This window comes from Mus caroli, unplaced genomic scaffold (assembly GCF_978045245.1).
Source record: "Mus caroli unplaced genomic scaffold, Mus_caroli_1 scaffold_12, whole genome shotgun sequence".
In the NCBI taxonomy this organism is placed as follows: domain Eukaryota; kingdom Metazoa; phylum Chordata; class Mammalia; order Rodentia; family Muridae; genus Mus; species Mus caroli.
In genome coordinates this window covers 52,387,723-52,411,564 of record NW_028227267.1, presented here as the reverse complement: position 1 = coordinate 52,411,564, position 23,842 = coordinate 52,387,723, and the positions used below count along the sequence as shown (strand labels likewise).

At 46.2% G+C, this 23,842-nt stretch overlaps 1 protein-coding gene across 1 annotated transcript; it reads right to left on the bottom strand.

Moving 5' to 3' along the window:
- Positions 1 to 428: 428 nt before the first annotated feature.
- On the bottom strand, positions 429 to 23,379 carry Atp12a (ATPase H+/K+ transporting non-gastric alpha2 subunit). The gene is made up of 23 exons (XM_021181608.3): positions 23,122 to 23,379; positions 22,344 to 22,493; positions 20,054 to 20,113; positions 18,431 to 18,631; positions 17,550 to 17,663; positions 16,758 to 16,892; positions 16,515 to 16,632; positions 16,030 to 16,298; positions 14,867 to 15,065; positions 14,623 to 14,732; positions 13,103 to 13,237; positions 9,942 to 10,134; positions 8,272 to 8,447; positions 7,501 to 7,637; positions 5,727 to 5,877; positions 4,122 to 4,290; positions 3,875 to 4,029; positions 2,433 to 2,556; positions 2,097 to 2,242; positions 1,371 to 1,504; positions 1,097 to 1,198; positions 615 to 706; positions 429 to 457 (listed from the first exon to the last, which is right to left on the bottom strand). Exons 1-23 carry the CDS (start codon positions 23,128 to 23,130, stop codon positions 429 to 431), a joined length of 3,108 nt encoding a protein of 1,035 aa, XP_021037267.1. The 5' UTR covers positions 23,131 to 23,379.
- Between the last annotated feature and the right edge of the window lie 463 nt (positions 23,380 to 23,842).

Genomic DNA, 23,842 nt, shown 5'->3' with positions numbered 1-23,842 from the left:
CCAGCAAACAAAAAGTTCATTTGGTGGATTTAGGGGGTCTGCTGGGTCTCTGTGAGGGTAAGAAAGTAAGGCCTGAGGAATCACAGCCTAGCTTAAGGCAGACCCCAGCACACGCCTTGGGCACACAAGGGTATTTAACACAGTGACCTTTATATACGTATAAATATATTCTTCCCTGTGCTGATATCTGAACTTCACATAATTTAAAATAAGGAGGCAGACATAGAGATGAAAATTCTATATAAATGGTTAAATCTCAAGCTTTAAAATACAAAAGCTAAGTATGCTTCACACAGTATTCTGTAGAAAAGTCTCTCTTGTATGGGGTTCGGTAGCATTCACATTGTGCAGAGATCTCCTGAGGAATAGCCAGACATGAAGAAGAACATCTCTGATATGCCACTGGGAGACCTGTGAGTGACATGGTCTTAATAATACATGTTCTTGTCCCACCAGCCTGTGGAGGCAGAAAAAGGTAAATCAGAAATAGAGAACCAGTGAGAGGCAGGACACAAGCACCAGAAATCACAGTGCTGGACAGGGTGGGGTGGGGTGAGGGTGGTGTGGGCACAGCTGGAAAAATAAAAATTAAGTTTATTTATATCATTACTCACTTCCAGGGTAGAGCCGGATGAACAACTTCCGCATCTCGTCATACACCCAAATCAAAATGGCGTGCGGGACAGCCACAAACCAGTACTGAGCCCTGGAAACAACAGAGGAACGTGAGGTTTGTCCAAAGAGATAGCCCAGACCCTGGTCAAGGGTGGAGACAGGGGTGGAAGCTCTCTCTTAGTTTTCCCTGCCTCAATAGACATAACATATGTGTTACATCACACAGCACAGGCCTGCCAAGGTCCTTACTTAACCCACGCTGGGCCTGCTAAAAGCAGCCTGGGTCTTTGAGGGAGCCTGCTGGATGAGAGTGGTGATGGTCCAGTTAGGACTGGAAGATGGGTTTCCATAGCTTGGGATCCATTTAATCTCTTTGGGAAGACTGGAGGAAGAGCCTGTGGAAACCCTAGTGTTTATTCCAGTTATGATAGCTCAGAAGAGAAGCCAGCTTCACGCTTGGTGCCACTGAAGGTCAACTCACCTGAGCATGGTAAAGCTCAGAGCTGTGACACTCCCGAGACCATAGGAGAGGATCAATGCAACGATGATCTGTGAGATGATCCCCACCCAGATGACTTTGTTTCTGCAACACACACAAAAGCAAACAGATGCTGAATTTCCAAGGCCATGCACCCAACAGACCATGCCACAGGCCAAGCCAACACCTCATATATTATAGGTATGGACTGTTAGAGGGTCCTGAGACCTTTGCTATACATCCCCATGTGACAGGTTGAGGTTAGGCATGGAGGTACCTGAAGAGCCCCTGCTGGAAGATGGAATTCCTCCGGGTTTTCCTGATGATAAGATCTGCAATTTGTTGCACCATGATGGCAACAAAGAAAGCCGTTGAGCCTGTCCATTCCAGGTATTTTCTCTGATACCTCGTCTGTCAAGAGGAAGAGGCAAATGAGACCCTGGTGGAAACCTGACCCTCTCTTTCCACTTCACCTAGATTAAAGGTAGACTATATCCTTGTGTTTAGAAAGACATTCTTTTAAAACAGATGATAAGGGGAAAGACATTAACTTATATTGCCCCATTGTGGCTGTTGGCTTACTTCCACTTCCACTACAGTTGTTGAACTAACGCAAAAGGTGAGTTTGAGAGGCTAGTGAGATGGCTCAGTGGTTAAGAGCACTGACTGCTCTTCCAGAGATGCTGAGATCAATTCTGAGCAACCACATGGTGGCTCAGAACCATCTATAGGGGGATCTGAAACCCTCTTCTGGTATGCAGATGTATATGCCAATAGAGTACTCATACATTAAATAAATTTTTAAAAAAGTGAGTTTGAGAGATGAGGCTGTTTTCTCAAAAGCCAAGTCACTATTACCAGGGGGTCTTCCAGACTTAGTAACTGAGAAGCATCCAAGATTGCCTCATCAAGACCATTCAGGTAAGTGGTTTTCTGACATCATGGATAGGCAGTGAGAAGAGAGGAGGACCAGGTGGTGCTGGCCTGAGAACTCTTGACTTACCCATTCTTGCCCGTAGCTATCTTCCAAGTCATTTATGTCATCTGTTTCCCATGATACCCTCAGGTTGATGAGAGAGGTGGGCCAAAAGCCCTGCTGTGCATAGACAGTGAAATAGACGAGGAAACCTCCCAGGGCTTGCATGAGACCTGAAAGAGTGACGGGTACAGATGTGAGTGCTATGCTGGGCCCAGAGAGCTGCCCAGTTCTTGTGCTTCTCTGGGTCATCCTCCCATGCTGCCTAGGACTGGAATGAGTTCTTTGGGAGAGATCTTATATAGTGAGGCATGGGTGTGTGTGTGTGGGGGGGTGACCAACGATGCTACACCCTCCTCATACCAATGTGAAGGTAAGAGTAGATGGCCAGCTGCTTGTTCACCAGTCTGTCTTTCTTCTTGTGGCGAGGTTTCCTATTCATAATGTCACTTTCTGCTTTCTCATAGGCCAAGGCAATGGAGGGGATCTAGAGAAGGAAAGACCCCATGAAACCAAATTCTGGAAGGCAGAGCAATGGCAAGCAAGGGTGGGCCAGAGTAAGGGTGGGAGTAGGTGATGGAGATGGGAAATGGGTATTTCCAGGTGCAGATAACAAGGGTGCATTGTTTATATGGGATTTAAAAACACCCATCTTTAAAAATCAGTCTGCTTTTTAAAAGTACCATGCTCTGGCAATTCTAAATAGGGCTCATTATTGCTTTATTTAGAATTTTTTTTAATTTTTATTTTTTTCCACCATAAATAAGCCACCACTTATGGCATAAACCACCACCCTTCCCCTTTGGCATGCAGCTAGACTACAACTCAATGTTGTACAACAGTGGTACTCTCACTGGTCCTGCCATTAAGAAAGCCCCTAAAAGCCCCTATCCTTACATTCAGACTTCCCAATTTGGGAGGTCTGGCCTAGGCTAGAGATTTTGTATTTCAAAACTGGTCTACACTTGGAGAATCATTGCGGGATGAGAAAATGATAATGTGTAGAAATTCCTGGAATATTGGACTATGAATACATTCTGTTTAGGAAGGGTATCTCAGATGTAATGATAAAGCATCTTTTATTTTCACCATAAAGCAGGGATCAGACCTAGAGGCTACACAAAAGTGAGGAAAGAGGCCATGCTCAGGGCCACCTGAGTACTGTGACTTCAGATTGCTCTCTGTTGGGTTTCTTCTCCTTGGCCTGGGTAAGCCAGAGCCATATAGGGGCTGTAAGATGGTGCAGTCTTAGGTGGGTGACTATGGGAAATAACAACAAAAATCTGACAAACTCAGACAAACACACACAAAATACCCCTCATTGCAAGAGCCAGCCCCAACTAAACAACAAAAACCAAACCCAATATTTCATTCTGTGTTTAGCTAGGCAGTTCCAAACCATAGTTCTCTAACGTAACACGGGTGACTGTGGGGCCATCACTTTAAGGCACCAATCTTCCCCAGAGCATGGTTGTGTGGTCAGTTCTCCAAACAATGGGAGATGAAACTGATGATGGTATAGTCTTTGAGAAGTCAAAACATGTCTTTAGACTGAAAAAAATTTAAGTGCTGGAGATCACGCCCACTTCGTAAAAATCTTCTCATGGAGTAAAATGGTTTCGTTTCCAAACACTTGACAGATATCTCTAGTCCACTGCTAGGAAGCATGGTCTATGGACCAGAAGGGTAAATGTCACCTGGGAGCTCACTAGAGGTGGAGAAATGACCAATGATACAGAAGGCTCTTGGCAGCAATAGCAATTTATATCCTTGGGGCCATTATCAGATCATTTAGTACCACTTACAATGTCTGTGCCCAGGTCGATGAATAGGATAGTGATGGTGCCAATAGGCAGGGGGAGCCCAGCAACAATGTAGATCAAAAAAGGACAGAGCTCAGCGATGTTCTTTGTCAGGGTGTAAGCAATGGTCTTCTTCAGGTTGTCGAAGATCAGGCGACCTAGAGATGATATATGTCTCTTTATAGGACTTGCTTCTGGTCTCCCAGGAAACCTGGCTTCCAGGAAGATACTACCCCAAGACCCCACTCACCTTCCTCCACCCCTGTGACTATAGATGCAAAGTTGTCATCTAGCAAGACCATGTCAGCTGCATTCTTAGCAGCATCAGAACCTGCTATCCCCATAGCAATCCCGATGTCTGCCTTCTTTAATGCTGGAGAGTCGTTCACTCCATCACCCGTCACAGCAACAACTGCATCCTGTGGAGACCCAGTGGGAAAACAGGAATGAGGCAGATAGACCACAGGCCCACCAGGAAGCATACCCCTATTCCTTCTGTCTTGAGGCTGGAGAACTACTAGAGTCATAAGGATCTCTTTGGGGAGAAAAGAAAGACAATCTTAGAAGAAAGAATAAGAAGCTCTGACACAGACATATGCAAAGGAAGAAGTTAAAACAAAAACTCCAGTGCTTATTCCCAAGAAAAAGAGGTGTTTCATGGAGTCAGCCTTCCATATTGATGGGTTCTCAACCTACAGATTCTACTGTCCATACAGACAAATTGTGAAAAGCAAAAGAGAGCTGTCTGTGGTGGTATATGCTTATACTTTACAGTACCTGGAAAATTGAGGCAGGAGGATCATGAGTTTGAAGCCAGCCTGACATACACAGGAAAACCATGACTCAATAAACAAAGGTAGAGGAGAGAGAGAGAGAGAGAGAGAGAGAGAGAGAGAGAGAGAGAGAGAGAGAGAGAGAGAGAGAGAGAAGAAAATATTGAAAAAAGAAAATTGCCTCTAAAGTGAACATGCACAGATTTTCTTGACATTATTTCTCTCAAACAATATGGAATATCAGATATTTATGCAGCATTGACAATATATTTGGTATTATGAGTCATCTGGAGATGAATTTTTAAAAAAGATTTATTTTTTAATTATATATAAGTACACTGTAGCTGTCTTCAGACACTCAAGAAGAGGGTGTCAGATCTCATTACAGCCACCATGTGGTTGCTGGGATTTGAACTCAGGACCTTCAGAAGAGCAGTCAGTGCTCTTAACCACTGAGCCATCTCTCCAGCCCCCTGGAGATGATTTAAATGTGAAATGTGAGTACTTTTTATACGAACATTCATCAGTTTTAGAGATGGGACTGGAGTGGTGGTGTGCTTTGTACTTGTAGGTATTCCAGAAACTCCTTCCCCATAGTCAGCAAGGGATGGCCATTTCTTATTCCTCACTTCAGCCATTGTTTGTATTTACTTATAGAAAGCCTTTCTAGGGCTGGAGAGATGGCTCAGCAGTTAAGAGCACTGATTGCTCTTCCAGTGGTCCTGAGTTCAATTTCTAGCAACCACATGGTGGCTCACAACCATTTGTAATGGGGTCTGATGCCCTCTTCTGGTGTGTCTGAATCCAGCTACAGTGTGCTCATATACATAAAATAAATAAATCTTTAAAAAACAAAACAAAACAAAAGAAAGCCTTTCTATATCTATACACTACCACAGTCACAAGTGTCTGAGTGGCTTCTTCACCACGGCCTATGTTCTTGTGACAAAATAACAACAGACAATGTGTGACTCTGTGGTACTCTCAAAGACAAACAGAACTTCAGTCCTTCCAACGTATACTCCATGTTTCCCAGTGGCTAGGCAGGCCTTCCAGTTCTCTGGGAGCTGCTGCTGACCCACCTGCCTCTGACAGCCCTCTACAATGATCAACTTCTGCTGGGGTGATGTCCGGGCAAACACAATTTCTTGGTAGTTGATTAAAAGCTCATCCAGTTGTTCTGGGGTCATGTCCTTCAGTTCCATGCCAGTCACCACAGCAGCTTTCGCTTCTCTAAAAGGGCCAGAGGGAACAGGATGAAGCCAAAGGCCAGGTCATCTAGTGAAACAATTCTGAGCATGGTTTCTATGTCAAGATGTTAGCTGAGGCTCAAACAGGAGACCATTTCCTGTTGTCCTATGACCATGGGAATAAAATGTCAACTAGCCTTTTCCTTCCAGAGATGGGCAAGCACCCTGGGTCAAGATAAGAAGGAAACACATTTCTTTCCTTCTTATAGCTGCCTGAATGTGTAGTTATGTAGGTGATTATGAAGCCAGAGCTGACGAAGCAAATAAATAAAAAGTATTGACAAAAAGTGTGCATTTGTGCTGGGGATGTAGTGTGGCTTTGTGATAGAGGACTAGGCTAGATTGGACAAAGTGAACAAACAAGCAAGCAAAATAAATAAATAAATAAATAAACAAACAATCCATTTCACTCCTGGGCAACATGGTGGTGACTGGCATGAAATGTGTCATCTTATTAGTGACCATTCTAAACATATAAACCGGCCCCAGCCATGGATTTTTTCATAGGGCTGTTTATTTATACAAAGGAGTGATAACAAGTCGAGGTTTGCCAACTGTGCCCAGAGGCTCTCACTACCTGGTAACCATTTATCACCTGGCAGTCATGTGTTCCTATGAAGCATGAGTGCCTGGGCAATCTTGGTCATTGTTCTTTCCCTTCTCCCAGATTCATGAGAGAAGATCCCTACTCAACCCACCATTCTGAAGTCTCTGATTCTTTATGTCATTCAAAGTCTAGGCAGCTCCTCCCCTGTGCATCTCCTCATTAAATCTGTTGTATTTTCCATCTCCTTGGCTAGATGGTAGGTTCCCCACAGGTGGGGACGGTACCTACTCTAGTGTCTGATATAAAGCCTGGCATATAACTGGAAGGCCACGGTGAGATTGAAAGAATTGATGGACAAATGAATAAAAGAATGATAGGTGGATGGAGAGCAGGCAGACATGATTAAAAGAATAAAGCTTCCATTCTACTTGATAAGTAGAAAAAGAGAGTCTGTTTGCATGACTCCATGTTATGAAGTCAACTGAATACATAAATAGATGCCTAAGAAGCTCACTGGCAGGGGGTGGTATGAGTGAAACCAGAATGATTCTCAGTATCCTTAATTCTACAACGGGGTCCCTCGCAGGTAATTTCATCTCCTCTTTATATTATTTTGTCTAAGCTGGGCAAGAGGTTTCCAGAGCTGCTGTCCTGTGCTGCATAATATTTCCAATCAATCATGCAGGACCCATAAGAGCATCTTGCCTGGTGATATTATCTTAATTGCTCTAAACACACTCTTGGATGTTCACTCAACAATAGAACTACACTTTCTATAGGGCATGGTCTATTGTTAAGCTACAGCCAAATTCACTTCATTGAATTTTAAAATCCCAGGGAAGGGTATTCATGTGCTTGGCCTGTACCAGATACTCAATAAAGTTTTCAGTGAATGAATGAATGTAAATTATAAATCAAGCCAGCACAGCTCAACCCTGGGAAGGTGTTAGCCAGAGGATAGTTTATCCCCACTAGTGAAGCTCTTCAGAGTCAACGGGGCCCAGTGTGTAAGAACTCGACCTTCTGCCCCAGAAGGGCCCCAGTTGGTTCTGTGGCTACCTTTTGTTGACTTGCTCCACAGCGATGTTGCGGCGTTTTGCGATGTCTTCCACTGTCTCATTGTTGGCTGATATGATTCCTACACTCTTGGCAATAGCTTTGGCTGTGATAGGGTGATCACCTGTGACCATGATAACCTAGAACACAGACAACAGAAACTCATGGGTAGTGAGGGGCTTTGCTGGCTAAGTAAAGGGGCCTATAGATGTCTTCTAGTCGTGCGCTGCTCTAACAGTCCTAATGCTAACACAGAGGGGAAATTCATGTTGGACTTCCATATCATGAAGACAAATGGATTATGGAAAATAGAGTACTAAAACCTTTTATTAACTATCCTAGTCTAGGGCAGTGGTTCTCAACCCTTTAGGATATGTAAATATCCTTCGTATCTGATATTTACAATACAATTTATAGTAGTAGCAAAATTACAGTTATGGAGTAGCAAGGAGAACATTTTATGGTTGGGGAGTCACAACACGAGAAACTGTATTAAAGGGACAAAGCATAGAAAGGTTGAGAACTACTGCCCTGGGGCAATATAATGTCTAATTCATGGCCCCAGCAAGTTCTTCTCACTGTAGGGACGGCATTGGCTCATCCCACATACATTGCTTGCTTTTGAGGACAGTTACCCCAATCTCAGCAGTATAAAAGAAGAGGTCTAAAATGGAAATGATGATGTGCACGTGAATATAACTGAAGACTGACGCTGTGCTCTGAGGATTGTTCTTAAAAACGGAGAGAACCCAGAGAGAGGAAAATAGCACTCACCTTGATCCCCGCACTCCGACATTTGGAGACCGCATCTGGCACGGTAGACCGAGGAGGGTCAATCATGGACAGAAGCCCCACAAAGCAGAGATTGGAAGTGGGAAAGTTTATGGAGTCTACATCAAATGTGTAGCTTTGGGGAAACTTATCTGCTGGCAAGTAGAGGTGACAGAAACCTGGAAGAGAAAAGCACTTTGGGGTAAGTGAAAGCAGGATTTTTTAAGAAATGCAGGAAAAGAATCAGGAGATGGTTGTGTGGCATGGTGGGGGGGGATGCTTAACATATGGGAGGTACTAGGCAGGAGCTGCTGGGTACGAGCATTGTCTGCAGTCTCTGGGGTTGAGGTCAAAGGCATTCCTGTGTCTGGTAGCCCTCCACGATCATGTGCCTTCCATCAGTTTTTATATCACATAATCTCCAGCGTGGCTCACTGCTTCTCACGTTTCAGTAAGCAGGCGAGAGATCAAACAGGAGGTTCCTAGAGTGACTCTAGTCACATGGAGGCTAATCTTTTGTTGTGGGTTGTGTAGCGTGTGTTTAAATCATTAGCATCTCATTTATGCATCTTATCTGCTGTACAAGCTCAAATAGCCTGTGGAAACACACATTCCGCAGATTCCGAGTATAGTGGTAAGTAAGCACTTCCATGGCGTTTAATGAACCTTATCATCAGCCATGGGCTGTGACATCATCACTCTGTAACTCCGAATAGGTGCCGTTCGGTCAACTCATGGTTCCGACAGTGGAACACACTAACCCATCGCACCACTTCAGAGATGGTGTTTCTAAAGTTCCTTCCATCTCTAACATGCCCTGTCTCAGTTCCCTAGTTACCTTTCCCCTGCTGGTAAAATGAGATAAGCAATCCTTTCTGAAGTCACCATTCCCTTCTAAGAAGTCGCAGCGTCTCAACACTTGCCTGGTAGAGTCCCCTTGCTTGACTCTTCTTCATACTCCACTACCTTGCTTGTATCACATACCCACCCTCTCCCTTGTTCAGTGAAATGAAAGCTGCCTCTTACTGAGACCAGTGTCTCTCCTCCCACTGCCTCCAGCCAGGATGATCCTTAACAAACCCTGAGTGTAACTCTAACCAGCTCATCCTTGTGGCAAAGCTTTCCGTATTCTCTCCAAACTGTAAGACAAAACGCCAGTTCCTCAGCAAATATTTAATTACTCTACGTCATGGCTTCAAGCTGTCGCCCCAGCTCTGTTTCCTGTACCTACTCCAGCTCACCCATCCTGTGACATTGCATGCACCACTTGCTTCACCATATGCATAAATCTCATCCCCTTTTTCTTCCTCTTGCTCTCTGCAGTTCTTTCACATGAATAATTTCCCTTGACCCACCCCATTCAAATTCTGCAACTGAAGGCCCTATTTTAAATGTGATTTCTTCTATAAAGTCTCTGTCTATGTCTGGAATCAACCCCATTCTCTTCAGCATTATCTCTTACATGCTTCTCTCTTGTTTATATATGCTTTTCTTTTTTCTTTTTTTTTTTTTTTCAGGGCTGGAGATTGAGCCCAGGACCTCACACATGTGAGGAAAATGCACCACCACTGAACTACACTCCAGCAGCCCCCATGTTCTTCTTTATATGATCCATGTGATGTCATGGCTTCTCTGCTGGCTAGTGGCACTTCTTTCATGGCTCTCACACTTACCCAACACACGCTCTCCCAGACCACCCAGCTCCATGTAGGCTGTGTGGAAGGCATCGGCAGAGCTCTTGTCCAGTGGCTGCTCCTGGCCGTTGATCATGATGGTGCTGCACTTCTCTAAGATCCTCTCGGGGGCCCCTTTCATCACCATGAGGAAGCGCTTGTCATTCGGGTCCTCGGTCTCATGAATGGAGAGCTGGGAGGGCATGTATTGGGCAGGTTAGCAATGGCATCTTATCCATGGTTCTTCCGATTAGCAACAGGGCAAGCAGGGGGGGCATTGTTTTCTTGCTATTTGCCCTCAGAGGATAAAAGAGGAGGAAGAATCATGACACTCCCAAGCGTAGCCTGTCTTTTGGTGTTATAACTAATTAAAAGACTAGATTTGGGTGATCCAGAAGGACATGGTGAGCTGGAACCCACACTAGGTACAGCTTGTGTTTCAGACACTGGACCTTTAAAGCCCTTTGAGGAGGCCAGGTGTGCTCATGTTTGAGTAAGCTATGGACAATGGTGTTGCAAGAGTTGGGAATAGACGAGTCCTTGTCTCACTTCTCCCTCCTAGTGGTGAGCAGCCATATTTTGTATGTGCTTGTTAACACACACACACACACACACACACACACACACACACACCACGTCATGTGCACCTGCACACAGATGTGCATCTTGGTTTTTGAGGACCTCTCATTGGCTTGGAGTTGACCCACTGGCTAGGCTGGTTGGCCAGGAAATTCCAGACATTTGTCTGTCTCTGCCTCCCAGACCCAGCTTTTCACATGGGTCCTGTAGATCAAACTTGGGTCCTTGTATTTGCCAGGCAAGCACTTTGCTGACTTAGACATCTCCCCAGCCTTGAATAGCCATTTGTAAATGCTGAGCTGCCAAGGTCAGTAGGGATTCCTGTGCCTCCCTGACTCAGGATGGATCTAGTTTTACTATCTGGATATAACGGGAGATGGTGGAAATATAGAGAAGAAGGCACCGTTAAAAGAAGCCATTTCCCCTTCTCCTTCTCCTCCTTCTTCTAAATAGCTTAATAGGAATTACACTCAGAGCTGTGTAAATGCAAGGCAAACTCTCTACCATTGAATCAGAAGCTTCAGGCCGCGAAGCTTTTGAAATCTTTTTTGGAGAAAATAAGATATACAGAAAATTGTCACCGCTTCGGGATTAACAGTTGATTCAAATCAGTAGTTGCTAGTCCCTAATAGAGGGGTTAGAGAAGGGACTGAAGGAGTTGAAGGGGTTTGCAACCCCATAGGAAGAACAACAATATCAACCAACCAGACCCCCCAGAACTCCCAGGGACTAAGCCATCAACAAAGGAGTACACATGGCTGCAGCTGCATATGGAGCAGAGGATGGCCTTGTCATGCATCAATGGGAGGAGAGAAGGTCCTATGAAGGCTGGATAGCTGCTCCAGTGTAGCGGAATCGAGGGTGGGGAGGTGGGAGTGGGTGGGTGGGTGGAGGAACACCCTCATAGAAGCAGGGGGAGGGAGGATGTGATAGGGTGTTTTTGAGAGGGAGGGAAACCAAAAAAAGGGATAACATTTGAAATGTAAATAAAGAAAATATCCAATAAAAAGTAATAGAAAGAAAAGAGGTTTGTCAGGTTTTTTGTTTGTTTGTTTTTTTGTGACCAAGAAAAAACATCAAGTCAACCAATTAAATCAAAACTTAACTCAACCCAACCTAACCCTAACGAAAGCGCCTCCTGTGCTCTCCTTTTTTGAATGGCAGGGCAGAGCTCAGTGGCAGAGTTTGCCTAGCACACGTGAGACCCCATGGTTCAATCCCCAGCACCACCAAGAAAAAGCTCTAGAGTGAGGTGTGCTGGCATCACCTACCATGGCTGCATTTATTATTCAAAGCCCAAGTCACACCCCTCATTCTTAGCCTGGCACTCTGCAGGAAATGCCATCTGCAGTAGGAAACTGGGCAGACAAGTTATGGGTCGGAACTGGAGAGGACAGTCATGATCGGTTGCTGCCATTGTTGGAGCGATTCAAGGCTGCTAGGCAATGATGGCCATGCTCTTCCTGAACAGCAAGTAGAAGGGAGGCCCCTACCAATGCCATATATAATGGAAGTAAAACATAATTTGTCTGGTTCTCAGAACTTGCCTCCTTCAAGGGCAGTCTCAGGCAAATTTTCTTTATGTGGCTTGCACGACATTTCTGCATCTGTGAGGTAACTGTATAGATTTTAGTGACTGTCGAAACTGGTCACTGTGAGACTATGATCACAATACATTCTAAGGGTTTCTAATTCCTATTCTATATATTTGGATTCACTGGTCTTACCTCACAGGTCTGTTACAAGGATTAAGTGAGATAAAACTAGATAAAGTGCCTGGTTTATATAGTTGGTTCTTCTATCCTTAGGAGATTGGCGCCAGAGCCCAAGAATATTAAAATCTAAGATGCCCCTCATGCTCATTATAGTACAGGACATAGTATTTGCACAGGAGCTAGGCACATTTTCCATAATCCTTAAATAACCTACTTAATATGCCAGTGCTATGTAAACAGAGAGTGTTCCAAATCTGTCTGTCTGTCCCTGTGTGAGCACACATGTAGGACATATGGATTGTTCTTAGGAGCAGACCCTAAGAAGTTCTTTTCTTTTCTTTTCTTTTTTTTTTTTTCTTTTTTTGGTTTTTCGAGGCAGGGTTTCTCTGTATAGCCCTGGCTGTCCTGGAACTCATTCTGTAGACCAGGCTGCCTCGAACTCAGAAATCCGCCTGCCTCTGCCTCCCGAGTGCTGGGATCAAAGGCGTGCGCCACCACGCCCGGCGGCATTCTTTGCTTTTCTTTCTCTACCTTACTTCAAGGATGGCAAGGATGGCTTTATGTCTTTTGGTGGTTGTTAGAAAAGAGGAGGAGGAGGAGGAAGAGGAGGAGGAAGAGAAGGAGGAGGAGGGGGAGGAGGGGGAGGGAGAGGGGGAGGGGAGGGGGAGGAGGAGGGGGAGGGGGAGGAGGAGAACACCACCACCACTGGCAAACCCGACCTGGCTTGGCCAATACTCACATCTCCCACCCCTCCAAGGTCTTTTGAAGCCAGGTCTGGTCTAGAGTATGGATTCACAAATGGATGAGTACAGAAGTTGTGTTGTTCTAGTGACAAACAAAGATTGCCAGTTGTGAGGGGAAACTCACCTGAAATTTGTTGGTAGAATTAAAAGGAATCTCAGCCACTTTGTGGTTTCTTTTCCTAATGTCCATCACATCACCCAAAACAACCTCCGAGAACTTTAGCAGAGCAGTTTCCGAGGCATCTCCAACCACAACTCTCTGGGAATCAAGAGATAAACGTTAACAGCACATCAGCCCCCTAGTTCTTTTGTGACTGTTTTCAACAAACCAACTTGCCTTTAACACACCAACAACATTGACTAAGCTTATTGCCTAGCTGAAGAGACAAAGTCATCACCGAGTGGCTCTTGCAGGATTGCATGTAGGAATATGAAGCAATGGCGCCACCTACAGGCATGATGAAAGTTTGCACAAGCGGGAGCTCTATTGTGTAATGGGGCTTCCTGAGCTATGGTCTATATGACTAGGAGACAGATATTCAGGGGGAAAAAAAAAGCTTTCTAGAATCCACTGCCAGGTGTAGACATACAGGAGTGTGTGGTAAGACAGTAAGCAGTCTGCCATCAAAACTCACGTAGCAGAAAACAGGGACTCAGAAAAAATTATGCAAACTTCGATGAAGGTAAAACTAATCAGTGTTTAAAAAATTAGTGGCAGATGAAAAAGATGGAAAGGAAGGCTAAAAGCAGGGGAGGCCGGCGAGAGGTGGAGAGGTCAGCGGGAGGCAGTCTGGCAACTTAGATGCCAGAACTGATCATAATAGAAGTGTGAAGTTGTGTATATTTCAAACCTACAATGGGACTTGGTGGCTCACTAGGTAGAAGAAAATCAAAGATAATCTCCAAAGCCTTTGGCCCAAAGACAAGGAGAATGACTATGTCAGTGTGAAGATTTTGGCGTCCTGTAGACTGGAAGCCAGGCTGGGCACAGAAATAACAGAGGGACAAATCAGCTTTGTGGGGGGCAGGGAGAGGGAAGGGAGGGGGAAAGAGAGGAGAGGAGAAGAGAGGGGAGGGAAGGAGGGAGGGAGGGAGGGAGGGAGGGAGGGAGGGAGAGAGAGAGGAAAGTAGGAGTGTGTTCTTATTCAGTGTTCCAAGACCACTTGACGTCCTGTATTCTACAAGAGGAGGATGTGCTATGTAAGATCAGACCTCTTATTTCCATCCAACTGTATTTTGTAGTTCAGCAAAAAACATTTGGGTATCAAGGAACTCTAATTATGTCCACCTAGCTTCCAGCAGTCAGGAAATCAAGTTCAAGACGAGAAGGAATTTGGATTTCTGACAAATGCCCTTGTAACTTTTCAGTGGTAGACGGAGCAAAGGAGACCTTCTGCTCATCTCCGCAGTCAGATTGTAACTTTTCAGTGGTAGACTGAGCGAAGGAGGCCTTCTGCTCATCTCCGCAGTCAGATTGTAACTTTTCAGTGGTAGATGGAGCGAAGGAGGCCTTCTGCTCATCTCCGCAGTCAGATTTGCTCTTGCCAGAGCAAACTTTGCCCAGTGGAAGAGACTAAATCAAGTAGAACACAGAGTGACCTCGTACAGCCTGCGACATAAGACCTAGAGTGGTAGCAGCCTTACCTTCATGATGGGGACACTCTCCTGGCCTGGCCTGAACTCTGCTCGGTTACACAGTGTTATTATCTTGGACAAGGAAGCCCAGGTTCCAGAGCTTTGGTCAAAGGCTTGTTCTGGACACAGAGAAAGAACAGTGGTTAGTGTGGGCGATGGGCCTGACAGGCCCTAGTCACACCCTTCACGTAAGACCAGAGAGCCCGTTTGCTTGGGTCCTTGTCTTTGGGTTTGGATGCTCCACAAAACTCACTTGTCTGGTTTTCACTTGTATCAGCCACAAAGATCTGGTTGTCAAACCACAAGTGGGCCACAGTCATCCTGTTCTGAGTGAGGGTCCCTGTCTTATCTGAGCAGATGATGGAGGTGGAGCCAAGCGTCTCCACTGCCTCCAGGTTCTTTACCAGGCAGTTCTTCTTAGCCATCCGCTTTGCCGTCAGTGACAGGGTAACCTAGCAGGAGGGGAGAAGGATGCTTTGGGGACAATCATTTTGAACTCAGGTTATCTGGGACTGACTTTCAGGAGAGAACTAGGCCAGAGGTGGTATTACAGCTACAAGTCTGGATTAGTGAGTTGAAAGCCACCCCAAAGCCCTATTAACTACAATCTTAAAAAATAGATTAAATATTGGACACTTTCCTTATCTCTATGTTCTTTGAGTGTTCTGGAAGTCTACAGGCAGCAAAGACAACTGCAATGCCACACATGCAATTAAAAAGCAAGCCCAGTTAGATGGGTGTGGTAAGATGGTAGCCTAGCATTCATGAGGTGCTGGGTTTAATCTTCAGAACCACAAAATGAAACAAACAAACAAACAAACAAACAAACAAACAAACAAACACAGCAGTGAGACCAGGAACTCAAAAACATTCTTCTCCTGTCTTTGGTCTGGACAGCACTTGGCCACTGCTCACGTAGTTAAATAGCTAGCGTACGAACCCTCTCCCCTCTCCCATGAGCCTCCACAGCAGACTGGGGAAGAGGGAGCTTGTGTCTGAGGACTGAGATAGGTGGGCCTGGGCAAAAGGAGACAGGAGAGCTAGGGCTAAGTCTGAGGTTAGGTAAGGAAGGGGGTGAACTCCTTTATAAAAAGATGGGGTGGAGAAAAGGGATTTTAGAAAAAGCAATCAGGAGATGCGTTGCATTCAGAAATTCTACAAATTTCTTATCTTGATAAAAGGGAGGTGTGAAATAACCGAGATGAACTAACCTAGATCTCCTGAAAATATAAAATTTCTAGAACAAGGCATCTAGATGTTAGAAACATCCACAATTCTTATTGTCAACCACTCTATGAAACAGGCCCATGGTGGTCTCTGGAGGGGATAGTGTGTTGCTCTGCAGATGGGGCAAGCTGTGGCTCTACAGCCACCTTGTGGTAGATGCCAAGAGGCTCTCTAACAGCATAAACTCACAGTGACAGTAGCCAGGAGGCCCTCTGGCACATTGGCCACAATGATGCTAATGAGGAAGATGATGGCATCCAGGACGTAGTACTTCATGCACACGGCGGTGATGAAGAAAATGACACCAACGGACACAGCCACTGCTGCCACAATATGGACAAAATGCTCAATCTCAATGGCTATGGGTGTCTTCTCACTCCCAACGCCCGAAGCCAAGGAGGCTATGCGCCCGATGATGGTGCGGTCACCCGTGTTGATGACAATGCCAGTTGCTGTACCTGCAGGGAAGAACACATTTTACTCCAGGATTTCTGCTCTCAGCCCTCTCTGGAGGCCAGCACACGACAACACAATGGATAACATTAGTTCTCGGGTCCCCTCAATTCTGCACTTTTTTTGGGGGGGGGGGAAGCTTTAGAACAACGGACTGGAGGGATGAAAACCTCAGAGCCAAGAGGGAAAGCCACGCATTCCTGAGAGCTAGCTGGCCTTACCTTCCAGGCACGTTGTAGAATAGAAGCCTATGTTCTTAGTTTCCAAGGGGTTTTCGTGGGTAAACTCAGTTGAACGAGCCTGGGGCTCAGACTCCCCAGTGAGAGAGGAGTTATCTACCTGAAAGAAAATTTGAAAGTAATTCAAAATTAGCTACTTTAATCCCCACTTTTTCTTCAAAATAGGGAGAGAGTTGCCGGGTGCCTCCCAGCAGCCTCCTGGAGGAAGATGTCCTTGACACTCACTTTGCACCCTTGGGAAAACACCAGTCTGATGTCTGCAGGTATCTGGTCCCCTCCTTTAATCTCCACAACGTCCCCCACCACCAGCTGCTCTGCTGGAATGATCTTCTTTTCCGCATCTCGGATGACAAGAGCTTGCTGTGGAAGAAAGCCATGACAGCCACCTAAGCCTCTTGGGAACGCTCGGGACCCCGAGAACTATTTTTTCTTGTGGTCTGTTCTTGGAACCAGAAAAATCTACCATTGCTTGACAGATAGACCAAGGCAGATGATGAAGGTAACTCCCCTCCCAGATGGCCAGGCAGGTGAAAACCACTCAGAGAGCTAGACCCCTGCTGAGATGGGGGGATGTTAATGAAGGAGCACCCTGATTCTTCCTTGGTGCTGCAGGAGGCATCTCTTGTACCCAGAATCATCCCTTCTAGTCACCAGTTCTTTGATTCAGGGCCAGAGAGGGCTCCTAGCTACGGACACAAGGATTCCTGGGAGAAAGATGTAGACCAGATGGATTTCCTTGGCTGTTGGTGAGGAATATTCTAGAACCATCTGAGAGGCTGTCCAAAATGGTTCAGAACATGTTGCACAATGACCAATGTTCTGTCTTGCTTTTCCCTTGGCTGAATATTTTCCTTGATCTCACTTCAACCCTGCCGTGACCACCTCAACTCTGTGATGAACTAGGACTCAGAGATGTGAGCTAATCTGACCACGGTACCCCAGACAGCAAAGAGTGAGGTCACAGCTGCCATCTTACCCAGGATTCAGGAAGAGAGCAGAGTTGCTTGGCTCACTCACCTGGGGGATCATCTTACTAAAGCTTGCCATAATGTTGGTACTTTTGGCTTCTTGGTAATAAGCAAAAATCCCCGTTAAAATAACGACCAGGACAAGTATGGCGCCCAAATAGACCTGGGTGGGGAAGAGAGGCAGCAGTCAAGGAAACAGATAACCCCAAATCTGAAACAGTTTAGCCTGACTATCAGTGTGACACCACAGTGGAACATTCCTACCTGATTCCATGTGACAAGTCACAAACACAGAGAGGCTAAGAGTACTGCCAAGAATTACCTTCAGGCCATGACAATGGGTGACATGAAGGAAATGCAATTTGTGCTAATGTTCAGATATCTTTTTTATATATACACTTATTCACCACCCTACCCCCAGTCTGAAATCTAGACCATTTCTTGTTGTTCATGTTTGTTGGCAATCAAACATTCTCTGCCCTGTGCCAGCCTGAAGACCATGGATATGTTCTCCAAAGATGTGCCTATCTGGTATTTAACATCAATGACCACATATGACTCCTAGCTTTTGTCAGCTGGTCTCTTTCTCTTAGCGTGTTCAATTCTTTGGGCTTGGCACTGGGTCATGAGCAGGTATAGCTGCCCTCCATGGGAAAATGGAGAGATTAGCTTTGAGGAAAGAGCATTCCAAAAACACTTCATAGTGATTTTCTTCCTCATTACGAACTAAATGTTCTGTCTATATTCTAAAATTCATGCCCATATTGTCTTAAAATGAGATACCACTCATGGCTGGGAGAATTGCCCCATATTCACCACTGCCTGGTGGATGGTAGACTCCTAGATTTAGCCTAGCACTGTGCCCACTGATGGCCACACCCAATGACTGCTTCTCCCCGTAATCAAGGGAAACCCAGGATGGTTGCTTACATTGTCCAGGGATGCTGTACTGCTGACATACTGGATCACATATGCGATCCAGCACAAGGCTGCACCTATCCACAGAAGGATGGAAAAGCCCCCCACCATCTGCTTGAGGAACTTGATAATCTCTGGAGTTTGCTTGGGAGGGGTAAGGGCATTGGGCCCATCCCGAGCCAGGAGCTCTGCAGCTCTGATACTGGAGAGACCCTGAAAAAGCCAAGAAAAACACACATAGAAACAAACAGTTGCTCCCTGTGTTTTTGCAGGTTGTTGTTAGGTATTAACACTGCCCAAAAAGGCCCTGGAAAATCGAATTATACCTTGTTTTCCCAACTCATACACACACACACACACACACACACACACACACACACACACCAGTCTTGCAAACCCAGATTGCTCCTGACCCACTCTTACCCTATCTGACCCCAGGGTACTCCTCAGACTTACATCTGGGCAGTCGTTCTGAGCCCCATTCAGACACTGTAGGCTGTTCTGGTCCCTCTGTTCAGAAATCATCCATCTCTCATGGTTGAGTTTCAAACCCTCCATTGCCACCCCAGTTGTATAAAGTGAGTGTTAAGTTTCCTTACACATCTGCTGCCTCAATGCCAGGATTGCCGACCCCTGTTTGCCTCTCCCGCCAGGCCAGTGTGAATCACACAGTAAGCTTTCTCTCTCTCTCTCTTTTTTTTTTTTTCATTTGAACAAATGAATATTCTGCCAAGAGGTTTGAATTTTGGCTAGAGAGATAGTTCAGTGGGTAAGAGCACTTGCTGCCCGGGCTTGGTTATCAAGACCCACAGGACAATGCACAGCCATCTGTAACAGTTCCAGGGGATCTGATGCCCTCTTCTGGTCTCTGCAGGTACTGCATACATGTGGTGCATTTATACATGCCCAGCCAAAACCACTCATACATATAAAAATAATAAACAAACAAACAAACAAACAAACAAAACGCTCTTTAAAAAGAGGCTTAAACTTTTGAAATTGAACTTGGATTTGAAGCCAGAGAAGGAAGCAATACTTTTGTAGTGAAGAATTTGTAAAGTTCTAAAGTACTCTTTTTTTTTTTTTTTTTTTGGTTTTTCGAGACAGGGTTTCTCTTTATAGCTCTGGCTGTCCTGGAGCTCACTTTGTAGACCAGGCTGGCCTCGAACTCAGAAATCCGCCTGCCTCTGCCTCCCGAGTGCTGGGATTAAAGGCGTGTGCCACCACGCCCGGCTTAAAGTACTCTTGTACCTTGGGCTCTGAGGTGGAGACTCTGGGACCTTACTTTCTAACAATGGACTCCCCAGCCTCCAATGAAAAGAACCCTATGCATCATTTTACTTCCTAAAGTAACTTCTGGCCATGATCTTAAGGAAGGTCTGCATCATTCTGGGGAGCACAGCTCCCTCGCTGTTTATGCCTGGGCATCTAGCTCAGTAGAAGAGCCTGCCTGGGGCCGTGGGTCAGGTACACCAGCAGGAGCAGGCAGAATGGCTTGTCTTAGGGTCCAGCCATACAGAAAATGGATAGTTTCACAGGTGTGGCCCTAAGCCACCACAGCCTGAGCACACCAGCATTCATCTTTGTATAGTCAGGATGCTTGCTCCCCAGACCACCAGTCCCCTGATGGCTTACCCGGATGATGTTTGTACCATATTTCTGTTCCAAATCTGTATTACTGAGTCTGTGGTCATCCTGGAATTCACAGAAGGAAAGAGAGTAAATGACATAATTCCAAAAGACTCCACACACTTTAAAAGCCGGAAGTGGCACCTTGGCTAGAAGGGGCCAGGAAGGCTGTCGAGGAGGGGAGAAGGCTGTGCAGCAAGTAGCTGGTGCAGGGAAACCATGTCTGCTCCGTGAGTACACACAGTGCCATTGACACTCAGACACTATCCTTGGTTTTTATGAGCAATAGAACGCTTGCCTCAATCTCCCCTCCCACCCCCAGCTTATGTAACCCCTGGCATCGTCATCTTGATGATGACGATGAGCTATGAGGTAGTTGGATGCTTCATTCAGACCTGGATGCTGAGACTGACTGGAGGTGATAAGCAAAGCCAAAGAACACGTGAGGTGAGAACAGGAGGGAAGGGAGAGGGGGAGCAAGGCCGTGGCTGTGGCCATGGCTGCTCTCTCTATTCCTAAGAATTAGAGCAGCGAAGGCTCATCATTCAGAGAGATTGGTTCCAAGGCTCTACTTTGCTACAGATATCAAAGTTCAAGGGTATTCAAGCGCCATGTCACAAACTGCAGGACTCTTGTGAGGAGCTTTCGAGAGTGGACGGCAAGGGCAAGAGGCTCTTTTCTTACAACGAAGCAGGAAAATGGGCTTAGATCATGGGATTTCTCTATACAGTATTCAAAGTACTTAAAGAAAAAAATTCATATCCTAATTATAGGCAGAGCTGAGCGTGGCAGTGCCTGTACATACAGAATGCCTGTAACTTCAGGACTTGGGAGGCCCACAAACAGTATTGAAGTTCAAGGGCAGTGGAGCCACATATCAAGCATCGGTATGAACTTCATAGCAAGACCCCTTCTCCAAACACAATATAGATAAGAAGACATACGTAAAATTAGAAAACTAGCAGGCTTATGAGAGAGTTGGTGTATATTCAAGTAGCAATCTCAAGGGAAAACGGTGTGTCTCAATCTTAAACGTCAGAGACACACAGGACGTAATACTTCTTTTGTGTTACCTAGTACTGCTCTTTCCTCAGTTAATCCTATCCACAACCTTAACAGGTAGGCATTGAGTTTTCCCCTCCTTAATCAGGTCTCAGCCAGGAATCGGCCCATTCTGGGCTTGAACTTGTGACAACTGCTCCCTTAGCCTTCTGAGCGCTGGGGTTAAAGATGTTTGGAAAGAGAAAAGTGAATGTCAGTCACTGAGATTTGAACTGACAGTCCAACTTCTGAGCCATGGCCTCAAGTGCCTACCAGGAACCCTGCTTTCAGCTGCCTAACAGTTGGCTCTGAAATGTTTAACAAGCGCTCCAGGAAAGTTAAACAGCACTGACTTCTAGCATTTGTTGGTTCCTCATGAGGCTCTCACCGTGCCAGGTTCCCCAGTAGTAAATGATTGGTGACCTAGCTTGAAGAAGCAGTCTGCATAAATCTGGCAGTAGCCCAACAAGCACGGGACTTTGAGGTTTGCCAATGAACCGCAGGGGCGGTCCAGGGAACCGCAGGGGCGATCCCACACAACCCCAAGCTCCCTTTGACCTTCCTGAGAGGATAGCTTGCCGTTCACATCCAGGGTAAGTTGTTCATTAAAGCCATTAGCTTTCGTAACCCAGTGGCATAATAATATCACCCTTCCATAAAGAAGCTTAACTTCTAAAACATAGCTCATTCCCCCACCCCCCACAGACTTCGAGCAAACTGTTTCCCATTTTACATAGGAAAAGCAGGGGTGGGGTGGGGGATGGGTGGGGGGAGTGGGGGCTTGGGGAGGGGAGTTTCCATAGTTTGATTGTGCCCAGTTACAGTTCAGTCCTAGAGAAGGGCTTAGATTGAGACTATGATTGTGGAACCCAATTCTCCCCTAGAGCAGTTTTTTTTTTTTTTTTCCAGGAACATGTAATACCTCAGATGGAGAATGAGAGGACTGGGCTCTGCCTCTGGCGTTTACAGTTAACCTCCTGATCCTGTCTAGGACTGCCTCCAACCAGAACCCAGGAATCTGGCAGCAAGGATAGAGGAGGACACAGGAGAACAGAACCCAACAAGTAAAGATATCATCACACTCTAACAACAGACAGACAAACCAACCAAGCAACAAACAAGGAGATTGGAACCCTTCTAAGATATTCCAAGACATTGATGCCATTTTTCTTTTTTTTTCTTTACCAGAGGGAAGTTATAATGGCAAATTCTCTGGTGAGGAGGCACCAGACTCTTTTGCCTTCAAGGGACTGACCAGATCTAGTTCTTTCTTCAGCTCCTCCTCCTGGCTCTTGTTGGGTTCTGAGTCTTTGTTCTTCCCGCCCTTGAACTTTTTGTCATCTTTCTGGTCTGCCGGCTCGACGTCTTTAGTTCCATTGAGCTCTACAGAATAAATTTCTGTTTTCTAGAAGAGAAGCAGACGTGCAAATATTAGCTCCAGATAGGTTTTCTTGAGGAGGTGCCTAGTTCCTCCCAGAGGGTGGGGGTATCCCTAGAAGAAGAAGAAGGGAGCTAGCCCCTTCATCTCCAGCTGGAGAGGAAGTGGAGGATCAGACCGTGGGAAGTCTCCCTCCTTCCCTCACCAAAAAAAAAAAAAAAAAAAAAAAAAACCTTCTTTGTGGAGGCAGAAGCCTCATCTGGTACAGCCCTGGCAGCATCTTTTCAAGGGACACCTTGGTCCATGGGTCACACTGCTTCTTCAGGAAGCGGTGAAGTTTCAAATAGGCTCACTGCAAGCGTGCCTTTTCAGACCCTTGCATCCAACAGAACCCAAGTCATCTCCGAATTGGAGCTTGCAGAACAGCTGCTGTGCGGCTGGCTTGGCAACTCTGAGGACCCTTCTTGCACAACTATACTAACTTCTATACACCGTCTGCCCGAAATTTTACCATATATGTTCTTGGCAGCTGGGATTGAGTTCAGTGTTAAGAACTATAACCCCTATTGTCCCAAGACCAAGCATTTCTTTTTCTTTTTCCTGCGCTTCCCGATGGTCATCTAAGGTCCCCACTAGACCTGGAGATATCACGCACCCGGCGCATACTGTGACTGGTGGTCCAACCCGCTGGCAAAAGATGTAAGACACCGGATGCTGGCGTGCTGAGGTGAGCCCGGTAAGTGTGAGGACGCGCCTTGCCTTAGCGGCGCGCTGGACTGTGGTTCGTCGAGACAGGTCGGATCTTTCGGTGGCGGCTGCCGCGGCGGTGTGCAGGTCCGGGTGCCTGAGTGGTGACAGCGACGATGTTGGCGTTACAGAGACAAGGCACCAACCCGGACCCAGCACGCACCTCCGCGGCCGACCGCCAGCCGCTGTCCCGGGGAGGTGGAGCGCGCCTTAAATGTCGCGCGCTCCGCCCACGTACCTGGGGCGACGCAGCTCACTGCACTGGGGACGCCCCCGGGGTAGGAAACCTGAGGACACGCAAGCCTGGGTGGGGTAGGATTGGTGGCCAGGGATCTGAGGATCTTAGGTGGGGACTCCTCTTGATACCTGGATGGAGGACGCCGGGTCTGCCTTAGGGCGGGTCAGGAGACCAGGTCCAGCCGGTTGCGCAACAACAGTGACACGCGCCAGGTGCGTGCAGCCCCCGTGCAAGCGCCACTGCCCTTCTGTCAGTCGGACCCCGGATTCCTGCAAGCCCCGAGCTCATCCACGCCCTGTGGAACTTTTATGAAAATCCACACCCACTTTCTTTTAAAAATGCAGTTTCCTTACCAATAAAGGAATTTATTAAAAAATGTGTAAATGAGGGT